The sequence below is a fragment of the Tachypleus tridentatus genome, chromosome 7, assembly GCF_004210375.1.
Source record: "Tachypleus tridentatus isolate NWPU-2018 chromosome 7, ASM421037v1, whole genome shotgun sequence".
Classification (NCBI taxonomy): Eukaryota; Metazoa; Arthropoda; class Merostomata; order Xiphosura; family Limulidae; genus Tachypleus; species Tachypleus tridentatus.
In genome coordinates this window covers 141,074,615-141,095,755 of record NC_134831.1, presented here as the reverse complement: position 1 = coordinate 141,095,755, position 21,141 = coordinate 141,074,615, and the positions used below count along the sequence as shown (strand labels likewise).

Here is a 21,141-nt window from a genome sequence, read left to right as displayed (position 1 = left end):
AGAGCCCTCAAGCAGAAGTAATAGAAAACCTATTCGTAAGGATTTTAGACCATTCGGTTTAATTACGTTTCAACTTCTTAGATATATTATTTATCTCTTAGAATTCCTAAGATTGAGTTAATTTACTTGACAGTTTTTTGTTCTACTCTTACCATATGTTTATATGTTTTTACTTTATGTTTGTTTGTTTTTTACTAAAATTTTGAAATTAATTTGAGATTGAATGAGAATTTCAGAAACTAGCACTCATTCACTAATATCGATGTTCGTAAAAAAACCAATATGTAGTATCATAAGTGTTAATTAGAATAAAAACTGATCGAATAAATCTGCTTAAAAAATGGCTACGTGTCATGGAGTAACGAAACTCATAAATAAATCAAGCAGGTATTAATATAAATATTTTTTAAAATAACTCCTATTCGTAGTATATCATCATGATTTTTCCCCAGTAGCCAAAACAAAATTGTGAAACTGAGGCTTAAAGTGCTTTCACATAAGTTAACATGGTGTGAATAAAGACTGGTTGTGGTAATTTTTTTAAATGTTTAAAAATATCTGAATACTCTCCTAACAAATAAAAGCCTCTCATAAATACACTAAGACTGAAATAGCATGTGTGGTTCACAGGAATAACTTCTGCAACAGTTATTTCATACATATTACCCTTGTTAAAAGTTTCTTCTTCGTGTTATTTTTATTTTCAATTACATTGTGGGACTGTCTATCAGTTCCGTAACGCCCCTAAAACTGAAGTTACGAAGTATGTTATCAATATGTTACAACTTTCAAGTTAGACAGTGCGTGGCATACTAACAACAGGCCACGCCTCGGTCAATCTATCATGAGGATGCCCCTTTCGAAACGTATGTGATGTTACATATAAAGATTTCCTTCAGCTTTTGCCTGATTCATATAATTCATGATTTGTTCACCATAGTTCATTTATTTGTTTTTGGATTTCGTGCAAAGATACTTGAGGGCTGTCTGTACTAGTCGTCCCCAATTTAGAAGTATAAGACTAGAAGAAAGGCAGCTAGTCATCACCACCCACCACCTCTTGGATTACTCTTTTACCAACGAATAGGGGAATTAATCGTCACATTATAAACGAGCATGTTTAGTGCGACGGAGACGCGAACCTTCGACCGTCAGCTTACGAGTCGCATGCCTTAACCCACCTGGCCATCCCAGGCTTTCATTATAGTATTTTTTATATCAATAATAGTTATTTGTTTCTAAAGCTAATTAATATTAGAATCTTTGAATGAAATGTATGCTTAAGGAAAGTTTATCAAGTTCGTGCTTGCTTTTAAACTTATTTTAAAGTGTAATCTCGGGACATTTCTCTAGATACATTTTTGTGCGGTAATAATGTATTTGTTTTTATTTTCTTTAAGAAGAGTTGTCGTCGTATTTGTTAACTAAATTGTATATAACATTACGAGTTTTCACAAGCCAGTGAAGAATTATGTGATTTTTAATGATAAAGTTATTTAAATTATTTTTACACATTTTGTTACAAATTCAGCCCTGTGGCTGCTGATATAACAAATTGAACTTTGGGTAAAGTGTCTTGAAAATGTGGCGCGTTATTTTATCTGTTTGTTTGTTATTAAGTACAAAGCTTAAGTTTTTATCTTCCAAAGTTTGTTGTCATTGGGAAATATTTACCAAACTATACATTATAAACTATGTCCATCACTGTTCACAGCAAGTGATTGAAATATCCCCTGGTGGGATAGCTGCAAGTCTTCTTATTTCTTCTTCTTCTTCGTGTGTCAAATCAGCGGCAGACGTCGACGACCATGGCATGCCAGACTTCTCTGTTGTCAATCCTCCTTATTAACTCGATGTTGCTCATTGAGTTCTTGGTGACATAGTTATTGAGGCTGTCTATATATTTAGTTCTTTGACACCCTCTGCTTTTCCTCCCTTCTATTTTTCCACATAGCATCTGTTTCTCTATCCCATTCTTCCTACAGATGTGTCCTAGAAATTCCATTTGTCTCTTTCCTATAATTTTCATGAGGGACCTTTTGTATCCTGCCAGTTCCATGACTTCCACATTTGTTTTTCTTTCAGTCCATGATATTTTTAACATCCTTCTAAGGAACCACATTTCAGCAGCTTCTAATCTCTCTTCTTATTTACAACGTTAAAAAAAAAAAATCAAGGGTTCGATTTACCTCCATGGACACATTAAATAGCCCGATATGGCTTTATTTTTTAAAGAAAAACAAACACGCATGATGTAAATAATATAAATGTTGGAAATTATATTTTGTTAAACCTTTATTGAAAAGTGTTGATTAAACATTTTTTTTTTTGTTAATCTTAGGGATTCACAGATGTATTTGCTCTAAGACGTGATGTATAAAAGTATAATCAAACCTTGTTTGACTGCAATCGACCATCAACTAAGATGGTCAAATTTATCCGAAATGTACAGCATAAACTCAAACTTCTCATTTTGTACATTCAAATAATTTCACCATACGCCTTACTTCATTATCTCGGGGGCCAGATAGCCCCAAGATTCAGCTACAATGATTTGCTTTGGCTCATTTGTGTAGGAATTATGTAATCTTATAGTTATCGCACAAGAAAAATTAAAACTCTCGTATTTTTCCAGCCGTAGACACACTTAAACTTGACATTACAAATGTGTTTTCAAGAGTGGCCAACAGATTCATTGCAGGTCGGAGATATTTCTTTTATGAAATAATACAGCTTACGCTTGCATTTCTTGCGACCTAAAAGTCTTATTACTGTCGATCGCGACATTATACAGTGTTGTTTTCTACAGAACATCTTATAATTACAAAACGAGCTTCAAAGAATATTCTGTGCGTTAATCAATGAATATCACGAGATATGGTGGTATTGGTAAGAATCTAAATTGATTTTATTGCATTACGTACAATGAGCGTGGTAGCCTTCAGGTTCTATCACAACGTTATATTGGCTATGATTGTCACGTGATTGGTTACTTGCATATTCAAAATCATACTTTAATTGAAATCTTGCTTATATAATACTAGAATTTTTTTTTTTCAAGAAATATGCAACCTCTAACTTTGCGAAATTTTATTCTGTGTGCATGTAGATTTGCAAAAGAGGTCACGATTTTCCCGTTTTGCCTGTCAAGGAGAACTTTATTTTCCTCCAATCTCAGGGTGCAGATATACTGTCATGAATACGTCACACGCGGATCTAATGCACTGGTGCCACGCGTAATCGCCTAATATTCTTAATATAACATACTCAACTCTTATTTGATAAAATAGTGAACTTTGATAGTCGCTTTTAAAATACACTCAGCCCCAAAGTGCGGAACGTAATTTATTTTGGCCGAGTTACGAGACAAATATTGAATCAGAAGGTCTATAATTCATGAGGTTAACCCTTAGATGCACACTCGACACACTTGAAAATAACCTTAGCACTGAAAATAATTACATTACAAAATGATAACATTTATCTGGCCTGGCATAACCAGGTGGTTAAGGCGCTCGACTCGTAATTTGAGGGTCACGGGCTCGACTCTTCACCACACCAAACATATTCGCCCTTTCAGCCGTGGGGCACTATAATGTGATGGTCAATCCCACTATTCGTTGGTAAAAGAGTAGCCCAAGAATCAGCAATGGGTGGTAATGACTAGCTGCCTTCCCTCTGATCTTACATTACTAAATAAAGGACGGCTAACGCAGATAGCCCTCTTATAGCTTTGCGCGAAAATTCTAAAACAAACATTTTATATTGGTTTTAACCCCTTTCCCTGTTCATTTTTGAGCAAAACCGCAAAAGACTATCTACTGTGTACACTGCGTAAACTTACCGTTGTCCCACAAGGGAAATGTTTTTCAAGTGTCTTCTTTGCACATGTCACTTAATTCTGAAGTCAAATTTTAAAGCAACTATTTCTATCATACAAATAACAAGTTTTAGACAATTAGATTCAGTTGTAGGGCAAATTGTACATGCCTGGTGTGTAACGAATCCAATTACAGAATGCTAATGTAATTTGTGTGTGTGTTTTCTTAGAGGACCGGTCAATGTTCCCTTATTTTAAATGGATCTGTACGTGTTATATTGCCTTCACTGCCTACTCGTAACTCTAAAACGAAGTTCTCAATGGCACAGTGGCATGTCTGTGGAATTGCAACGCTAGACACCGGGTTTTGATATCTGTGGTGGGCAGAACTTAACCCACTGTGTAGTTTTGTGCTTAACTTCAAAGAAACACTAAAATATCATTAATCGCGCTAATAATATAATCTTTCAAAACTCTTTTAAGGGCTATTAAGATATCTTATAAGCTTTTAATGCTTATTATTAAATCTCATACATAACTTATCTTGATACATTAACTTATTAATTAAAGATCGAGCAAAATAACTTTGAAAAAATAAATTCTAGTACTGTGTGTGTCTTCTTATATCAAAGCCACATCAGGCTCTCTGCTGAGCGCACCGAGGGGAATCGAACCCCTGAGTTTAGCGTTGGAAATTCGTAAACTTACCGCTGCACTAGCGGGGGACAAATTCTAGCAGACTCACTGTAAGAAAAATGTTATTTAAATTAAGTTTTAAAAGCTGGTACTTTTTAATCTTTATTTGGGCTGGTACGATTTAAAACAAAAGGAAATCCTCAATAGCCGCGGTATTTGAAATTCCTTTAGACAGAATTTAAAATTTATCTACGAGACCTTTTCATTATTTTCATACTCATTAGTTATATTCTCGTGCATCAACAATACTATGCTTGGAGCGCGCGTATGTCCTGTTCAGTTTTATTGCTCATCAGGATCTTTACCAGCCTACCCTCAAATTGAAATTATTTTAAGCAGAATTAGAGTAAATTTATCTACGAAAATTTGGGCGTGATCAACTCCATCAGTCGGAAAGGTTTGACTTTTGATTCCAAAAACTGTAATTAGATCTCAACAGGGCCGGATTATTTATTAGGCACAGTGCCTAGGGTCTACGAAATTTCAAACCAGAATTTTTGATTTATATAGTTCTTATTTATCTAACTTTTGGTTTAAGTTATACGATTGGTAAGGCCTACGAACAGAAGGTTCCTAGGCCCTACGATTGTCTGGATCCAGCACTTGATTTTAAGTAAGACAAGAGAAGATGGAGATATGACCTAAAAATTGTACTTGAAAAAAATCAACTCAGATCCATTTTATGAGCCACCATGCTGCAACTAAAAAAGCCATGAATGTAAAATCTTACTGATATTTATACGTAAGGTAAATAGTTATTATATTTATTGGTCCACAAAAATACCAGTTACAACAGCCAAAATACATACATAAATACATTAGTTTGAAATGTTCCGATTACACACGATTAACGAACACACACGCGTACATATATGATTACAATTCGACTTCAACAACGACATTGTAAATAAAATTAGTTTCACTTAAAAAACAAACAGGCGACATCACAGTTAGATAATAAAGTAATTCATTCAGCAAAAACATAAGTAAAAACTATAGATATATATTAAATATAACTATGACATCGTCAAATAACTAACCATTTACGTACGACAACAGATAGTGAACTTCTATAGATAAACCAATCCCCTCAGGGAGGAAAGGACATACAAGTAATATATAATTAATGTGAATAATATTTGATACGACGTCTCGTGAACTATACTTCAAAGACGTTTTTATATCATAGTTAACAGTCATGATAAATAAGCTAGATAGACTACAGCTATAGCAAATGAACTCATAATAAATATATCTGGATATTGTATTTTAACTTTCTGATCTTACCCATTTAAGCTAGTATTAGATATTTTTATTTCGATTTTAATCAGGAAAACATTGCTCAAAACTCTCAAGTAAATCACACTTTTATTCTGATAATACAAGCTTGTAAACGTCTTTATATGAAAATTAGAACATTTACACATTTGATCTCTTTTCAAATATTTCATATCAGACTATTAGTGCCGATCTTTGATTTATTACCATAAACATTTTATAATAAACTGATCTCACATAGGCCTTAAGAAATGATTGGAAATTAATCTGAAACGAGTTTTTAGTGAATGAGTGTGTGACAGCAAACTAGGTATATTGACTATTATTTTCACACTTTCATTTGAAATATATACGACATGAAATGGTGTTTTTTGTGCAAAGTATTTCATTTAAAATCAGTTATTTATCAATATTATTTATACAATTATTTTTAAAGGACACGCAATCTAGAACACCTAAGACCAGAAACATTCGAGAAAATTTTTGACTGAATAGATGAACTGGGACAATGGTTTCATCTAAAAATTCAAATTATACACAAATCTTTCTTGCTTAATATTGTGACAAATTTTCAAATTATGTTTCTTGTACGTTCAACCAGGTGTCATCTTATTCGAAAGCAAAACAACGATTTTTTAACGTTCCTTTATTTCTAAAAATTATTCAACTAAATACTCTTCAACTCGTATTTATAAATTGTCCTTTGATTGATAGGAATTAATTTATATAAGCAGCTGTTCCGGGTTTGACAAAAATATAATCATTTCTAAATGAAAGATAAAACGCTGGATGTCTAGCATTGTATTGTTGAGAAGTATATATTGATTTGGCTAACAGTATATAAAGACAAGATCACGACCGGAAGTAAATGTTACCACTAACCTTAGAGGCATTTGGATCCTGAAGGAATAGGTTTGCTTAATTATCAGTCGTTCTTTCAAGACAAGTTTTGTAAAATATTAACATTTTCTTTGTAGGTGTAAAATTCCTCTACAATTTATACCCCATTGAATACGTGAGACGAGAAGGTGAAAAAGTTATTAAATAATAATAATAGATAAATAAATTGCAGAACTCGTTCTCAAAGGTGCTTAACAATATCCTCAAACTCCATGTATAGTGACGTCACCCCATAATATTTGTTTGTGATCTATAAAAACTGGCATCAGGTTTATCTTTTTAAAGAAAAATTATTGTACTTGCTAAACCAGATTTTTTTATCCGAAGGTCAGACCACAGTAAATACAAAATACATCAGTTATTCAATGTTAGTGTAAAATTAACTCGCCAGTAGAAACAATATATATAAAATTATGTTTATTAGAAAACACTACAGTTAACTCTTAACAAAATATGGCGATATTTCCTAACGTATGGAAGAAGAAAAAGTATTGTGGATACGAATAATCCCAAGGGCAGCTATTAGATTTTATCAAAACCAGTAAAATTAACTCGCCAGTAGAAACAATATATATAAAATTATGTTTATTAGAAAACACTACAGTTAACTCTTAACAAAATATGGCGATATTTTCTAACGTATGGAAGAAAAAGTATTGTGGATACGAATAATCCCAAGGGCAGCTATTAGATTTTATCAAAACCAGAACCTAAAAGGATATTTTTAAACTGATGCTTCTCACGTTTGCAAAAATCTCATTACGAGCTTGTTTACATTCTCAATACCACACGAGGTAATGTTAGATTTCACGTATACGATGCTGTATTTTGAGAGATATTTTTTGTTCGTTTGTTTGTTTTTACACAGGCATTTCTTTTCTTAGTTTGTATTTTGTGGTATTACCAAAAACCACTTACATACTGATAATAACTAAATCAGGATTAGCTACTCAAAAAGAGAAAAAATATATAGATACAATATACTAGAGGTTTACTGAACAGTGATAAAGGATGTGATCAAAGTGAACCATTTCACTTTTTCTAATTTGGAGTGGTATGAAGAACCCTGTCACCTAGCGGCAAAGGTGGGCGATAATTTTCAAAAATGTGACCAAAAAATTCTCCACCTGGATTGACTTCACCCTCACCAAAACTATGCAACTTTCGGAATTGATTAAGCTGTAGAGACAAAACATGTTAATTTTTTTTTTTTTTTTTGTAATTTGATAAAATAATTTCATAAATGTTACACCAATATAGAGTTCCGTAGTAAAAGATGACTAAGATAAACGTGTTACAGTACTGCATTTAGACAATATGTTTCACCGATTACCTCATAAACAACAAGAATAGTACGTTACTAAAAGAGTAAACGTTACAAAGTTACGCTAAAACACTACAGCTAACGCTAATAACGAATTATTGTTAAACAGTAACAGAGTGGGCGTTACTGATTCCGCTATGATAAAGGTCTAAAAATAATAATAAAAAGTAACAGGGATTTTGCTAAAACTACAAATCATCAGAACATAGAGAATTATTTTAAGTATAAATGATGAGATATTGTTATGCCAAAGTTAAATATATATATATATTCAGAGAAACATCATAAAGCGAAAGCCAAAACAACGAATATACGGAAATATCCCTGTTCTGTGTAAACAAATAAGTATATTATATAGTTACACGTTACAATAAAAACGTAAACGTCACAATAAATGGATAAGTTATTAACCAATAGGAGACTTGTCCTTTGTTTCGCTCTGCGTTGATTAAAACAGGAAGGAAAATAATAAATAAAACTAAGAAAATGAAACAAAATTCAAAATGTGAAAATAAAAGTTACAAACAGCTACAGCTCTAACTCATGAAAGAAAACATAAAAAGCATTATATATTAAGCAAATATTTTTGAATATTTTAAGCTTATAAAATTTCATAATCTTATTTACTGAAACTGTTTCCGAACTACGCATATACAAACCTGTTGTCCAGAAACCTGTAGAGGCTGTTTAAACACGATCCATGTGACGCTTTCGTAACATGGAGGGGTGGTAAGCGATCCTTCATAAGTCCAATATGCGTGGTCTCCTATAATGCATAAATATAAGAATGAGTAATACACTGCTGGACTAAATCTTAAGGCCAGTGAACATAAAGAAAAAATATGCATTTTGCGTTGTTAGACTCAACCGCTTATTCGAGTAGAACTTTAAAATATGAAAATAAGAAAAGGGAAAATAAAAATAAAAACCTTTTTAGCATTTAATAGGGAAAATGTGAACACTATGAAATTAGTTTAAATACTACCTGGTCAAAAGTTAAAGACCATACCAAAAGGAAGTCCTAAACAGGATAGGAAATGCCTAACAAGAGGTCTCAGTAGTGAGTTGCACGGCCGTCATTGCGAATAACTTCAAACATTCGTTTTGACATGGTCGATATAAGCGTTTGCAGAAGGCTGACTGGAATGTTATTTCAAATGGTGAAGATGGCTTCACAAAGATCATGCACTGTTTGGAATTGACGTCCATTTCTTTTGACTTTCCTTGCCATCTTCCCCCAAACATTTTCAATGGGGTTTAGTTCGAGCGAACACGCTGGATGGTCCAAAAGAATCACGTTATTCGCCACGAAAAAGTCCTTTGTTCTACGGGCATTGTGGATTGCAGCGTTGTCCTGCTGAGAGATTCAGTCATTCCCACACAAACGAGGGTCTTCAGTCAATAAGGACGCTCTATCCAACATGCCAATGTAGCCAGCTGCTGTTTGATGCCCCTGTATAACCTGAAGCTCCATTGTTCCATGGAAGAAGAAAGCACCCCAGATCATGATGAAACATCCTCACTGTGTCGTGTAGAAAATATCTCCGGTGGGATATCCTTATCGTGCCAGTAACGTTGAGAGCCATCTGGATCATCCAGGTTAATTTTTTAATCAGCAAGAACTTTAATCTGGTTCGACGATCGGCCGGTGTTTTGCCGGACAATCCGTCGAATCCTCCTGCCCAACGCCGGCGAAATTTTCTTGGGCCGACCAATTGAAATTCTCGTTCCATATCCCTCAGGGTCTTTTAAGAAATTTGCAACAGCAGTTTTACTAGGCACAATCTTACCACCAATGGCATGTTGAGAGAGACCTTGCTTTTGCAGCTGGACAATTCCGCCACGTTCAAACTGTCATCTTTTTACCCTTTGCCATGTTTTTACCCAATGTAACAGGAGATGTCAGTGGGAGATGTTGACAACGCTAATGCTTGAACACAAATGACTAAATTTCCTTACGTGTTTACCGATTAACGCTTCCTTTCAGTATGGTCTTAAACTTTTGACCAGCTAGTATTTAGGGAAATTTCAGTGTTCACATTTTCCCTATTAAATGCTAAAAACGTTTTTTTGTTTTTATTTTCCTTTTCTTATTTTCATCTTTTGAAACTCTACTCAAATAAGTGGCTGAGTCTAACAATGCAAAATGCATAGTCTTTTCTTTATGTTTATTGACCTCAAGATTTTGGCCAGCAGTGTATATGGTGGATATTTATTTAATTGGCGTTATTACATATGCTTGCAAACCTGTTAAGAAAATATTTTGTTTGAATTTCTTTTACATTGTTGTAGTTATTAGTGAAATACACCAAATAACTGAGTACGTAGTTTTCCACTTGTTTTGATAAAAATAAGTTCATCTAAGTAATAATTTTAACAGCTATTATATGTAGAGCAAATCGTAGTTAACAGAGCAAATACTTTTTTGCGTTTCTCTTTCATAATTTCTGGTCAAAACAGCAGTTCGTACCCATTTACTAGCAACTAAAATTTACCTGGAATTAAAGTTGAAGGGTCAAATCCATCAATAAGAGGTACTGTCTGACCTTTGTAACTGATTTGTGACATTTTACTTGTCAGTTTCCTCAATTCGACGTGTTCATCTCCGACCTATAAAAGTGATGATATAATCAAATACTTTTCTTCACCACCATATTAGTTGTTGTCATTAACTACTGATAAAAGGGATTTACGTATAAACAACAGATCTAAAATATAATTAACATAACTAATTTAATATATCGTAATCTCAATATCTCGCGATGTTCGATCAGCTTAGGTTAATCTTCAACCAATATACGTATCTCAGTTTAAAAATAATAATAGTAATAGCAAATACAAACAAATAGAATTTATTATTCTTATATTAAACATTTTATTTGTTATAAATCAAGTTACTTTTAATATCAAAACATAGCAGTTGTTTAATCACCCTCACATTTTAATCGATCGTTAAAAACAAAATTGAAATCTCTCGTTTTTTTGTTTCTCTTAGACCGTGCAACATTTCTTAAGATACTTTGTTTTGTTTGTTTGGAATTAATCACAAAGGGCACGGGTATTGAAATCCGGTTTCTAGCGGTGCGTGTCCACAGACATGCCGCTATGCCACTAGGGGATTCTTAAGATACTTTTATTTATACAAACAGAAAATATTGAGTATAAATATTTTGTTACTGAATTTTTTTGCACTTGTTTTAGTCAGCTTAATTTTGCATGTGATCTAAGCTTATACAAAAGTAGCTAATTTTTATTTTGTTTTCAAATACCTAGCATTTTTAAACCAAATGTGAAGTAAAAGAGGGTAACAAAAATAACCAAAATCTCTTCTGCAGCAAAAAACGTAAGTGTTAACTCAGCCGAGTTGTAAATGTATACAGTATTTTCATCATGTATGTATGCAAAAGACCAATTCCTCAGAAAATGTCTATGCCGTATTTTCGTAAATATAATATATAATATTGATGCATGAATACAGAATAGAATTATAAATAAAACTGAACATAGTAAATGAACTGGCAGAGTAGAGAGAGAAAAATAGTGCTTATACTAATATTCAGTCAACTGCTTTTCGTTTATGAGAAAATGGGTTTGATAAGGGTTTAATGATTAGTGTTTTAACGTTTTCTAAGTTAGTTAACACGTATTGACGCACCTGTAAAAATACACCTAACACTGCCAAACCTTTCTTATTTGATACTGCCTCGTCGAAACTTTGGAAGAGTTCGGTATTCCAGTGAACCAGATGAATCTTTGGAGAGACAAAAATGAAGACAAACTGGTCAACGGATGAAGAATTTAACAACGAGAAATAATTTTATTTATTCTTTATAAATACTTCATTTTCTATACGAAACATCTTGAAATCATTTTCAATGTAAATTGGAACACACATCGCTACTAATGGGACTTTGGTTTTGGGTACTTTTAATCGTGTTAATTTCGGTATTTCTCGGACACTGACTTGGTGAAAGATATCAAACTTAATAGCTTGTTTTGTAAAATATTCCATACTTTTAAATTGTAAAAGAAGATAACCTGGTGGGACAGAGGTTTGTTTTTGTATGTGTCAGTAACTCCTGTCGTGCTCTCCGTTAGAAGTACAACCTAACATTGGCTTGTTTGTTTTTTTAATTTTGCGCAAAGCTACACGAGGGCTATCTGCGCTAGCCATCCATAATTTATCAGTATAAGACTAGAGGGAAAGCAGCTACTCACCAACACCCATCGCCAACATTTGGTCTACTCTTTTACCAACGAATAGTTGTAGTGACCGTTAGATTTATAATGGCCCCACGGCTGAAAGGGCAAGCATGTTTTATGTGACGGGGATTCGTATCGCGACCCTCGGATTAGGAGTTGAGCTCCCTAAATACCTGGCTATGCCGAGAATGAGATAGAGGTAAATCTAACAATCTACAACTTTAAAATCAAGAGCTCGATCCCCTCGTTAGACACAGTAGATAGTCCGATGTAGCTTTGCTATGGAAAACACTTTCATTAAGAAAAGATCAAGTTTAATGTTAAGGATTTCGAGAAAACCGTAAGTTGTATATGGTTTAACCTAACAACTGGTGATTGAGTTTAAACCATAACATACTTGTATTTGATCAATTAATATTTGAGTAGAGAAATATTTTTGATGGAAAGAAAAATACTGATCGAGAAACGAGCAAGAAAATTAATTATTAAGCGTACATAACACAGCCTTAAGAATCTTTCTAGAATATTTTTAATCTTATAATGCGCGAGTATAGTAAGCCTAAAATTATATTCTTTAAAAGAATATGAATATTTGGTGGAGTAAAAATTTACCTTCTTTTGTGTGTTCTGTTGAGAAAAATGATAAAGCAGTTTTCCAAACATTGGCGAAAGTAACAAATATTTTCATTTTTAATAAATGTAGCATCAAAAGAGGAAAATATCAGATTAGATTTACTGAATATTTTAGGAACTCAAAAGAAAGAGAACGAAGGAAGTAAATTTTGTTTCCCAAGATGTTTTAACATGAAAAGAAACCGAAATGGCAAACAAATATATACATTTTAAACATATTTTTTAATATTTCATAAACTTATGGAATCTTAAATAAGGAATTTCATAATTAATATCACTTTAATGTGGTTTGGTTTGTTTTGAATTTTGCACAAAACTACACGAGGGTTATCTGCACTAACCGTCCCTAATCATCACTACCTAATCATCACCACCTACCTCCAACACTTGGGTTACTCTTTTAGCAACGAATTATGAGATTGACCATACATTATCACGCTCCCACGGCTGAAAGGGCGAGCATGTTTGGTGCGACATAAATTCGAACCCGCGACCGTAAGATTACGAATCGAGTGCCTTAACCACCTGGCCATGCCGGGCCGTAGATTATCAAACTGAAACAAAATGCGCAGGGTTCGAGAATTTTCTCTGCTTATTATTGTCGGAATTGTTCCGATGTTTCCGTTTAACGCTTAGTATTAATTATCTTTCACGAAGAAGTACTGGTGATGATGGCTGAATACGGTATGACATAATCTTGAACTCTTTTGCGCGGCAGTCAACTAACAACAAGTGTTGTGTGTTAAGAATTCGGATATTTACGCTAGTGTCTCCAGACTGACGCCAATTTAGCATGGTCTCTATTTAAATATACAGTTAGGGATTTCAGTAGCTAGTGAAAAGTGATCTTGTTCAGGAAAACGTTTTTCTCGCAAGTTTGTGTCCAATCGCGATCAAGTTGCATCATGGTAAACAAAAAAAAAAACAGAATGAAAATAAAAATGATCAACAGTCTGGCAGAGACTTTTCCAACGGACACAGATGAAATTCAGTTCGTACGTTTCCTCAGCGTTTCAGTTGTTCTTACACACTAGAGCAGGTAAGTTTATAACGAGCTATGTCTGCGACAAAACTTCTACCCTGCTCATACCTATTTTTAGCTCAACTAGTTGAATACGTCTGCATGATTGGAATCCATTTTTGGTATGACAAAATACAACTGCAGCGGTTGAACGCTTTCGCATAATTGAAGCACATTTTTAACGTAACAAAATACAATTCTACTTGTTCAATACGTTCTCGTGATTGGAGACAATTTTTTGGTATAACAAAATACAACTGCACTAATTGAACGCGTACTCAAGATTGGAATCCATTTTGGTTATAACTACTTTATAAGATTCATATAAAATTTCAATTTGTTCTTCAAAAACAAATAATATACAAAGTACAATGCACAAATATATAATGCAGATTCTTGCAACCATATGAAAGTGTTTGAAGTATTGTATTTTATAAATATCACTTTTTTCTTGATATCTATATATAGTTATCCTGTAATGAAGAAAATTATTCTTTTAACCTTTCATATACATAGTAATATTTGTAATAGTTTTCTTTAATATTACAAGGTGCTTGAAAAATTTGTGTATTCAGCGAATGTTTCAGCTATTCTGTGTATCATTTGTGTTGAAGATGACATGATGATATCGACATATGAAATACTTCTTGCATAAAGAAATCTACTGTATGTCCCGAAGATAAGTAAAATAGTCCAAGTGTATAGAAATTGAATATTTATTTCGTTATGACAAGTTGATTTCAGATCATGTATTTTGGATATGAAATTCAGTTTCGTACAAAATGACTTTACATTGTGCGAGAGGTTTAAGTTGTAACCTATACTGAAACGTTCAGAATGCATCAAAATCAATAACTAGTAAACGGTCTAAAGAAAAAAAATACCATTTTGGAATGGAACTATCTAACTCGCAAAGAGCCACAAAATGCTTATGCAATGCACGATTTCGCATCTAATATTTAAAGATTTTCCGAGAAAGCATACTCTCGGAATCTTTACAAGGAGTTAACGCCTTCATTACGTTTTTGTATGCGTGTTTTGTTTTATAGCAGAGCCACATCGAGCTATCTGCTGCGTCCACCGAGAAGAATCGAATCCCTTGATTTTAGTGTCGTAAATCCGAAGACTTACCACTGTTCTAACTGGCAAGCACACACCTTCACTATGGCTTAGGTCTCTTAAAATGCTTTTCAAGTCTCCTAGGAACAAAATTATAGAAAAAAAAAACTTATCACATTTTCGATATTTCAGTACAAATAAAACAAAAGAGGATAAGGATATGATTATGTTTTGAATTTCTCACAAAGCTACACGAGGGTTATCTGCTGCGCCAGCTGTCCCTAATTTAGCATTGTATGACTAGAGGGATTGACTAACATTATAACGGCCCCACGGCTGAAAGTGCAAACATGTTTGGTGCGACAGGGATTCAAGCCCGTGACTCTCAGATTACGAGTCGAACACATTAACCTATCTGGCTATGCCGGGTCGATATGATTATGAACATTTATAAAAATCAGGTTTAGACGTATTATCAAATAGAACACTTCTTACCGACTTCAATCAAATTAGAAGAAAGTTTATTAAGAAATGAAAAATCTGTTATTAATAATAAATATGAAACTCCAAAAGATATATTGTTTTTATTATTTGGCTAAAGCTACTGCTTTATATTCAATTGTTTTGATTATCTCATCCTCTCAATGACTTCTAAATAGTCAAGCAAATTATTCAAATTCCCAATTAAATAATTAATTTAAAGATTTGCGTTTTAAATTACAATTATTTTTAAATACGTTGAGTTACTATTTGTATTTATGGCAATTTTACAAAAATTGTAGGTCTGACATCTTTGATTTTAAATTAATAGCTGAAAGGAAAATAGGTGACCAGGAAATACCCACCATCTACAACAAGGTTTGTTTGTTTAGCATAAAGCTAAACAACGGCCTATTTTTGGCAACCATAGGAAATCAAATCCGGTATTTTATCGTTGTGAGCCCGTAAACTTACCAATGACCCTCTGGAGGATTCACGCTAAATAATTGACTCTTACTCTTATAACGTAACCACAGCTTAAAGCCTGGGAAATATTTTATGGTATCGCACCATTTCAAACTGACTTGCTAACCCAAAATCTAGAGATCCACCTCAAGGTGATTCCATGTTTTTATACGTAAAAAGGTATGATTGCATAATATTTCAAATTAGAACTCGTAAGCATTATAACGTACGTAGTGTAATGAATATTTATCAAATAGGTTTTCTTCGGTTGAAAATTTTGCGTTAAAACGTTTTGTTTATTAATAAGTACGCAAAGAAACCATGGGAGATTATATACTTGTTTTAGAAATGTTTTCGGTTTCTAAGTAGCATAAGTGTTTGGTTTTAGATCTGCCTTGCAAAGCTGCTCACAGCAGTCTTTAAATATGACCTAGGAGACTAGAAGAATAGTATTAAAATAAAGTTGCCAAAAATGGAGTTAGTTATTGGAGAAGTCGTGGTAAAAATTATTGTAGCTATGTTTCGAAACTTTTTATCAGCAGTTCAAAATAACAGGAAATTAAGTGATAAGTTCGTGTCTATTTTTTAGATCTAGTGAAACAATCACATTTAACAGTTTAATGTAAAAAAAAAAAACAATTCCAGAATTATTTTATACAAATAAAATAAATTATCTTAACCGGACTTGTGATTTCAACTTACTGACTTTAACAAAGTTCTAGATTTTGGAGTCTGAGATTATGGTTCGAATCTGTATGACACCACATAATATTACCCCTATTTTTGTAAGAGTGACCGTCAATCTCAGAGTAGCTGATGGGTTGTAGGCACAAAATCCTTATTTATTATAATTTTCTAAAGCTATGACTGCCTTCCAATGGTTAGTTCAAGAGAAAAAATATACTAATAAACCAGGCTGTTATAAATTCATTACCGGGAATGATTAGTAAAGCTATCAGTTAGGTCTATAATATATAACTTTATGAAGAACATTTTAAAACGTGAAAACTAAGTTACTAAACAATGCTGTTAAATAAATAAAAATTGGAATTCACTATCCGAATTCCAGTAATTCAGTAACAAACTAATCTTTGTCTCTATCCAACATACAGTTAAGAGGAACGCTCAGTTGTACAAGTGAACTAAAATAATAACACGTGAATTTTTATTCTTAAATCAATTTCTCGTTTTTTATACTGTTAATTAAACTAGCTATGTTTGGGGAAGACTCAATTGTCTGTCGTCTATACCTATTGAATAAAAGTAGACTGTAGGAATCGTATCAAGATTTGTAAACGGCTTCTGCCTAATACTTGAATTTTGTTTTCAGAAGACAAAAATCATTATCAGTAAATTAAACTGAAATGTTGCTGTACTATTTAACAACGACTTAGAGAACGTGGCTTCGTATTTACCGAAAGTTTAGTTATACTAATGATGTACTAAATCTACCGAACTGACGTACTGCCACGTGCACAATTAGTTACTGCTATAAATCTAGTGCATCAAAGCTCTTTGATTTGTGTCCTTGCGGATATTTTACCCTAACGAAGAAAAACGTCAATAGATTAGATTTTGCTCATAGTCATAATCATAAAACGCTATTGCTCAATATTTATGAAAATATTTCAGAATTTTCATCTATAATATTGTTGAAAAGGCTACAGATCCGTCAAACAAATTCGGGTATCTCACTGCAGCACATCATTGAGATACTGTTATACTGACTTTATGTTTCACCTTGCCGTAAATAAACTGTCGTTAGAGAAACAAAATTATGAGAAGTTCACGTTTCTCGCGGGTCCACTTTATAAACGTTTTAATAACGCTGATAAAACTGTCTTATGGTTAAATGATGAAGCAAATGATATAATAATCCTAAGTTCTTGACATATAATCTTATATCGTCTTGCTTAAGGTTTTTCAGTTAGCTAAAACTGATTATTATTTCGCTGTCGCTGTGACACCATATTAAATAAATCGGTCTTAAGTGATTTTGATTTCGGTGACGCACAAGATCCTTGTGTATGTTTAGGTCAATTATATAAGAATGAACTTCCAAAATTCAGTTCACGGCGTTATATTCTAGCAACATTTAAAAACTGCATGATGTAACAGTTTATAAATCAGTAGTAAGTTTAATAACATTCTAATTTTCAATTTACTGTTAAAAAAACTTCAAAAAGCTACATCAAGTTGATGTTATCCTGAGTAAACAGAAGGACACATGTTTTAACTACTGTAATTATTTTAATGTTTTGAGTGCTGAAGATCTGCCTTGTAAAACGTAGCCCTTTTTTTAACCACTATGAAAACTGATAAAACTGCACAGTGCAAGTAATCATGTCTGCCCATTGTTCAGAAAAAAAAAATTATTAGAATTATAATCACTTACTCACTCGAATCTATACATATGAATAATGTAGTGATATGAAATTAATTTGACATTAAAACTTTAATGAACTTAGGAGTTCTTACCTCTCCTGGATGCATGACTCCAACAACGGTGTGCTCTGATCCTGTTTCATCCGTCTTACCCCAATGACAATGAAATTGAGCCAGTTGATACTTATGGTTCAATGGTCCTCCTTGGAGACCTAATTTAATTGAATACAAAGCTGATATAATACCTTTGATGCCAAACATCTAACATTTTATCTCTGGCAATAAAGAATGGAGAGAATGGAACTATGAAGCCAAAAACTAGAAGATTAATCTCAATAGAAGATTCCAATTACAGCTTCTGAAATCTTGCAAACAATCACTATCAGTTATGCTTTCCTTCCAAACCAGAATTTCCATATAAAGACCAAGAAAGATGTATTTTTAATGGAAACAATCACTTGCTTAATTTATAGATAATATTTAAAAATACCTAGAAGCCACAGGTATAGTAGTTTCTTCTTGAACAACCCTGATTTGATATATGGGTTTGTGGCCAGACCAAAGACCTCGAAGTTCAATGTATTTATCCATAATTGAAAGCTGCAGGTCAGAGACAACCAGTGTTCGATGATTACAATGGGTACTACTAACCACGTATACAACTTTTTTACGACTGAAACTACACAACGTGTTTTTGTAATAACGTCTGTCTCGGGCAATGGACCTTGTGATCTGCAGTTCGACACACTAATCACTAGGCAACGCACAGCATAATTATTAATTAATTATTCCGGCAGAAAATAAAACTGAATATGTTATTTCTGTTTTAAAATTGCGAGAAATAAAAAGTTTGATAATTAATTATATATATATCATCATTACACCCTTGTGCAAATTAATTGAAACAAATGGTCATTTTACAATATTTTCAGCATGGCGGCCGGTGTAGACTCGCTGGACCCGCTGATTTCCTTTGTCATTTTTTCACACAGACGGCGTCATTAGCTGTGTTTTGCAGTACGGTCGATCTATTTTTGGGATATATGACGAAATTTTGAGTAATATTACTTCATTCGAAATTGCGTTAGACTTTTCTCAAAAATGAGGCCATTTGTTTTACTGCTAATCAGTCGTCTTTCAGCCGTCATACACAATGGACGTGACTCATAGAAAACGTACAAAGATTATGACACTGCACGAGCACACCGGCATGACTTACAGGGAAATCGCGGACGTTGTTGGTGTTAGCCAATCGACTGTCAGCCGTGTGATCAAAGCCAAGGTGAGTAGTACCGGATCTATCAGTCCGAAACATAAAGGAAGATGCGACCTAAAAAGGAAAACAATGCCAAGAGACGACGTGTACGTGGTTAGGGAGAGTGTGAAAGATCCACGGAAGACAAGTGACGCCATAAAAAGATATATGGAGGTCAAAGGAATAAAAGTCAACTCTTCAATGGTTCGTCGTAGCCTTCTTAATGTCGGTCGAAGTGCAAGGAGACCAGTCAAAAAACAACTTCTTACCAACTCAATGAAGAAAAAACGGTATCAATAGGGTCTGAAATACAAGAACTGGACGCAAGAACAATGGAGAAAGGTGTTATTCAGTGACAAGACTCATTTCTTCGTACAGGGTCAAAGAAGTCTGCATGTTTGCAGATCTCCAGGTGAGAAACTTCGAGCATTTCACATCAATCAGTTCGTAAAACATCCGTTGAAGATGTTTTGAGGCTTTTTCAGCTACTGTGGCGTCGGAGGCTTACATGTCGTAGGAGGTATGATGCAAGGACCACAGTACATCGAAGTTTTGCAGAGAAGAGTTGTTCCAGAATTGAAAAAGATTTCCAGATGGGTCTGGCATTTTTCAGCAAGATCTGGCTCCGTGCCACACATCGAAACTTGAAGAATTTTATGACTACAACGAGAAAAAAGGTGCTGGACTGGCCTGGAAACTCTCCAGACTTAAATCCTATTGAAAATCTTTGGGCGATTTGTAAAGAAAGAGTTCGGTGAAAAGACTGCACTACAAAAGATAAGCTGATTGAGGCTATAATTGAGGTGTGATACTGCGATCCAAACTCGTGAACTCGATGCCAAAGCGGATTAATGATATTCTGAAAAATAAAGACGGTCATATCATGTATTAATTTGCGAGTAATTTTTGGATTCTCAGAAATAAAACGCAAAAAAATGAAAAAATCATAATTTTCAGTCTTGTTTCAATTAATTTGCACAAGGGTGTACGTTCTAATTATATAATTATCAATGCATCAAAATCTAGTATATTTATTGATGAGCTAATTGGAAGACATTAAAGTATGAAAGTTTCTAAGTTATTTTAGGGTTTAAACAAATATGGTGAAGCTCAACTGCACCATATGATAAGAAACCAACTAATTTTCTGGTTACGGCAAGTAATATACACGAGACGAACGAAATAAAACCGGCGACTTGAACAAATGTCTAACGTAAATATAAACGTTTTTGTTCTACTGTTGCAGTGAATTGGAAGATATCGGTAAATTTTTCGATTTTGCTAAAACATAGATTATGTCATCGTTCCTGAATCTTTTGGTTCCAGATCTAATCCATTTTCTGAACATGATAAATCCAATCAATATTTTGATTAACATAGTTTTATCGTTTTTTCGATTATGGAACAGAATTGTAAGCCAGTTAAAGGAGGAAGGATACATACGAGCCCACCCTCCAATGGTACGGTAGTATGTCTGCGGATTTACAATACTAACAACTAGGTTTCAATAGCAGAACATAGCCAGCCAATCGCGTAGATTTGTGCTTAATTCTGAAGAAATAAGCACCACTAGAACGATATAAATTAAGGTGAGCACGTCGGTAAATATGAGAGAATAAATA

General features: G+C 33.6%; 1 protein-coding gene and 1 long non-coding RNA gene across 3 annotated transcripts in view; one reads left to right on the top strand and one right to left on the bottom strand.

The window, feature by feature from the left end:
• Positions 1–5,264: 5,264 nt before the first annotated feature.
• Positions 5,265–21,141, bottom strand: part of LOC143256753 (carbonic anhydrase 2-like) — a 38,761-nt gene continuing 22,884 nt past the window's right edge. For both annotated transcript variants that reach the window (XM_076514401.1, XM_076514402.1), the window contains 5 exons: positions 18,358–18,476; positions 11,674–11,769; positions 10,514–10,628; positions 8,678–8,784; positions 5,265–7,873 (listed from right to left, as the gene is read on the bottom strand). In XM_076514401.1, coding sequence (XP_076370516.1) covers positions 7,736–7,873; positions 8,678–8,784; positions 10,514–10,628; positions 11,674–11,769; positions 18,358–18,476 — 575 coding nt within the window. In that variant the 3' untranslated portion in view covers positions 5,265–7,735. The remainder of the gene's footprint in view (positions 7,874–8,677; positions 8,785–10,513; positions 10,629–11,673; positions 11,770–18,357; positions 18,477–21,141) is intronic.
• The window catches only part of LOC143256754 (uncharacterized), a 46,851-nt gene continuing 39,588 nt past the window's right edge, over positions 13,879–21,141 (top strand). Inside the window, exon 1 of the long non-coding RNA XR_013031465.1 lies at positions 13,879–13,893. This is a non-coding gene — a long non-coding RNA (uncharacterized LOC143256754). The remainder of the gene's footprint in view (positions 13,894–21,141) is intronic.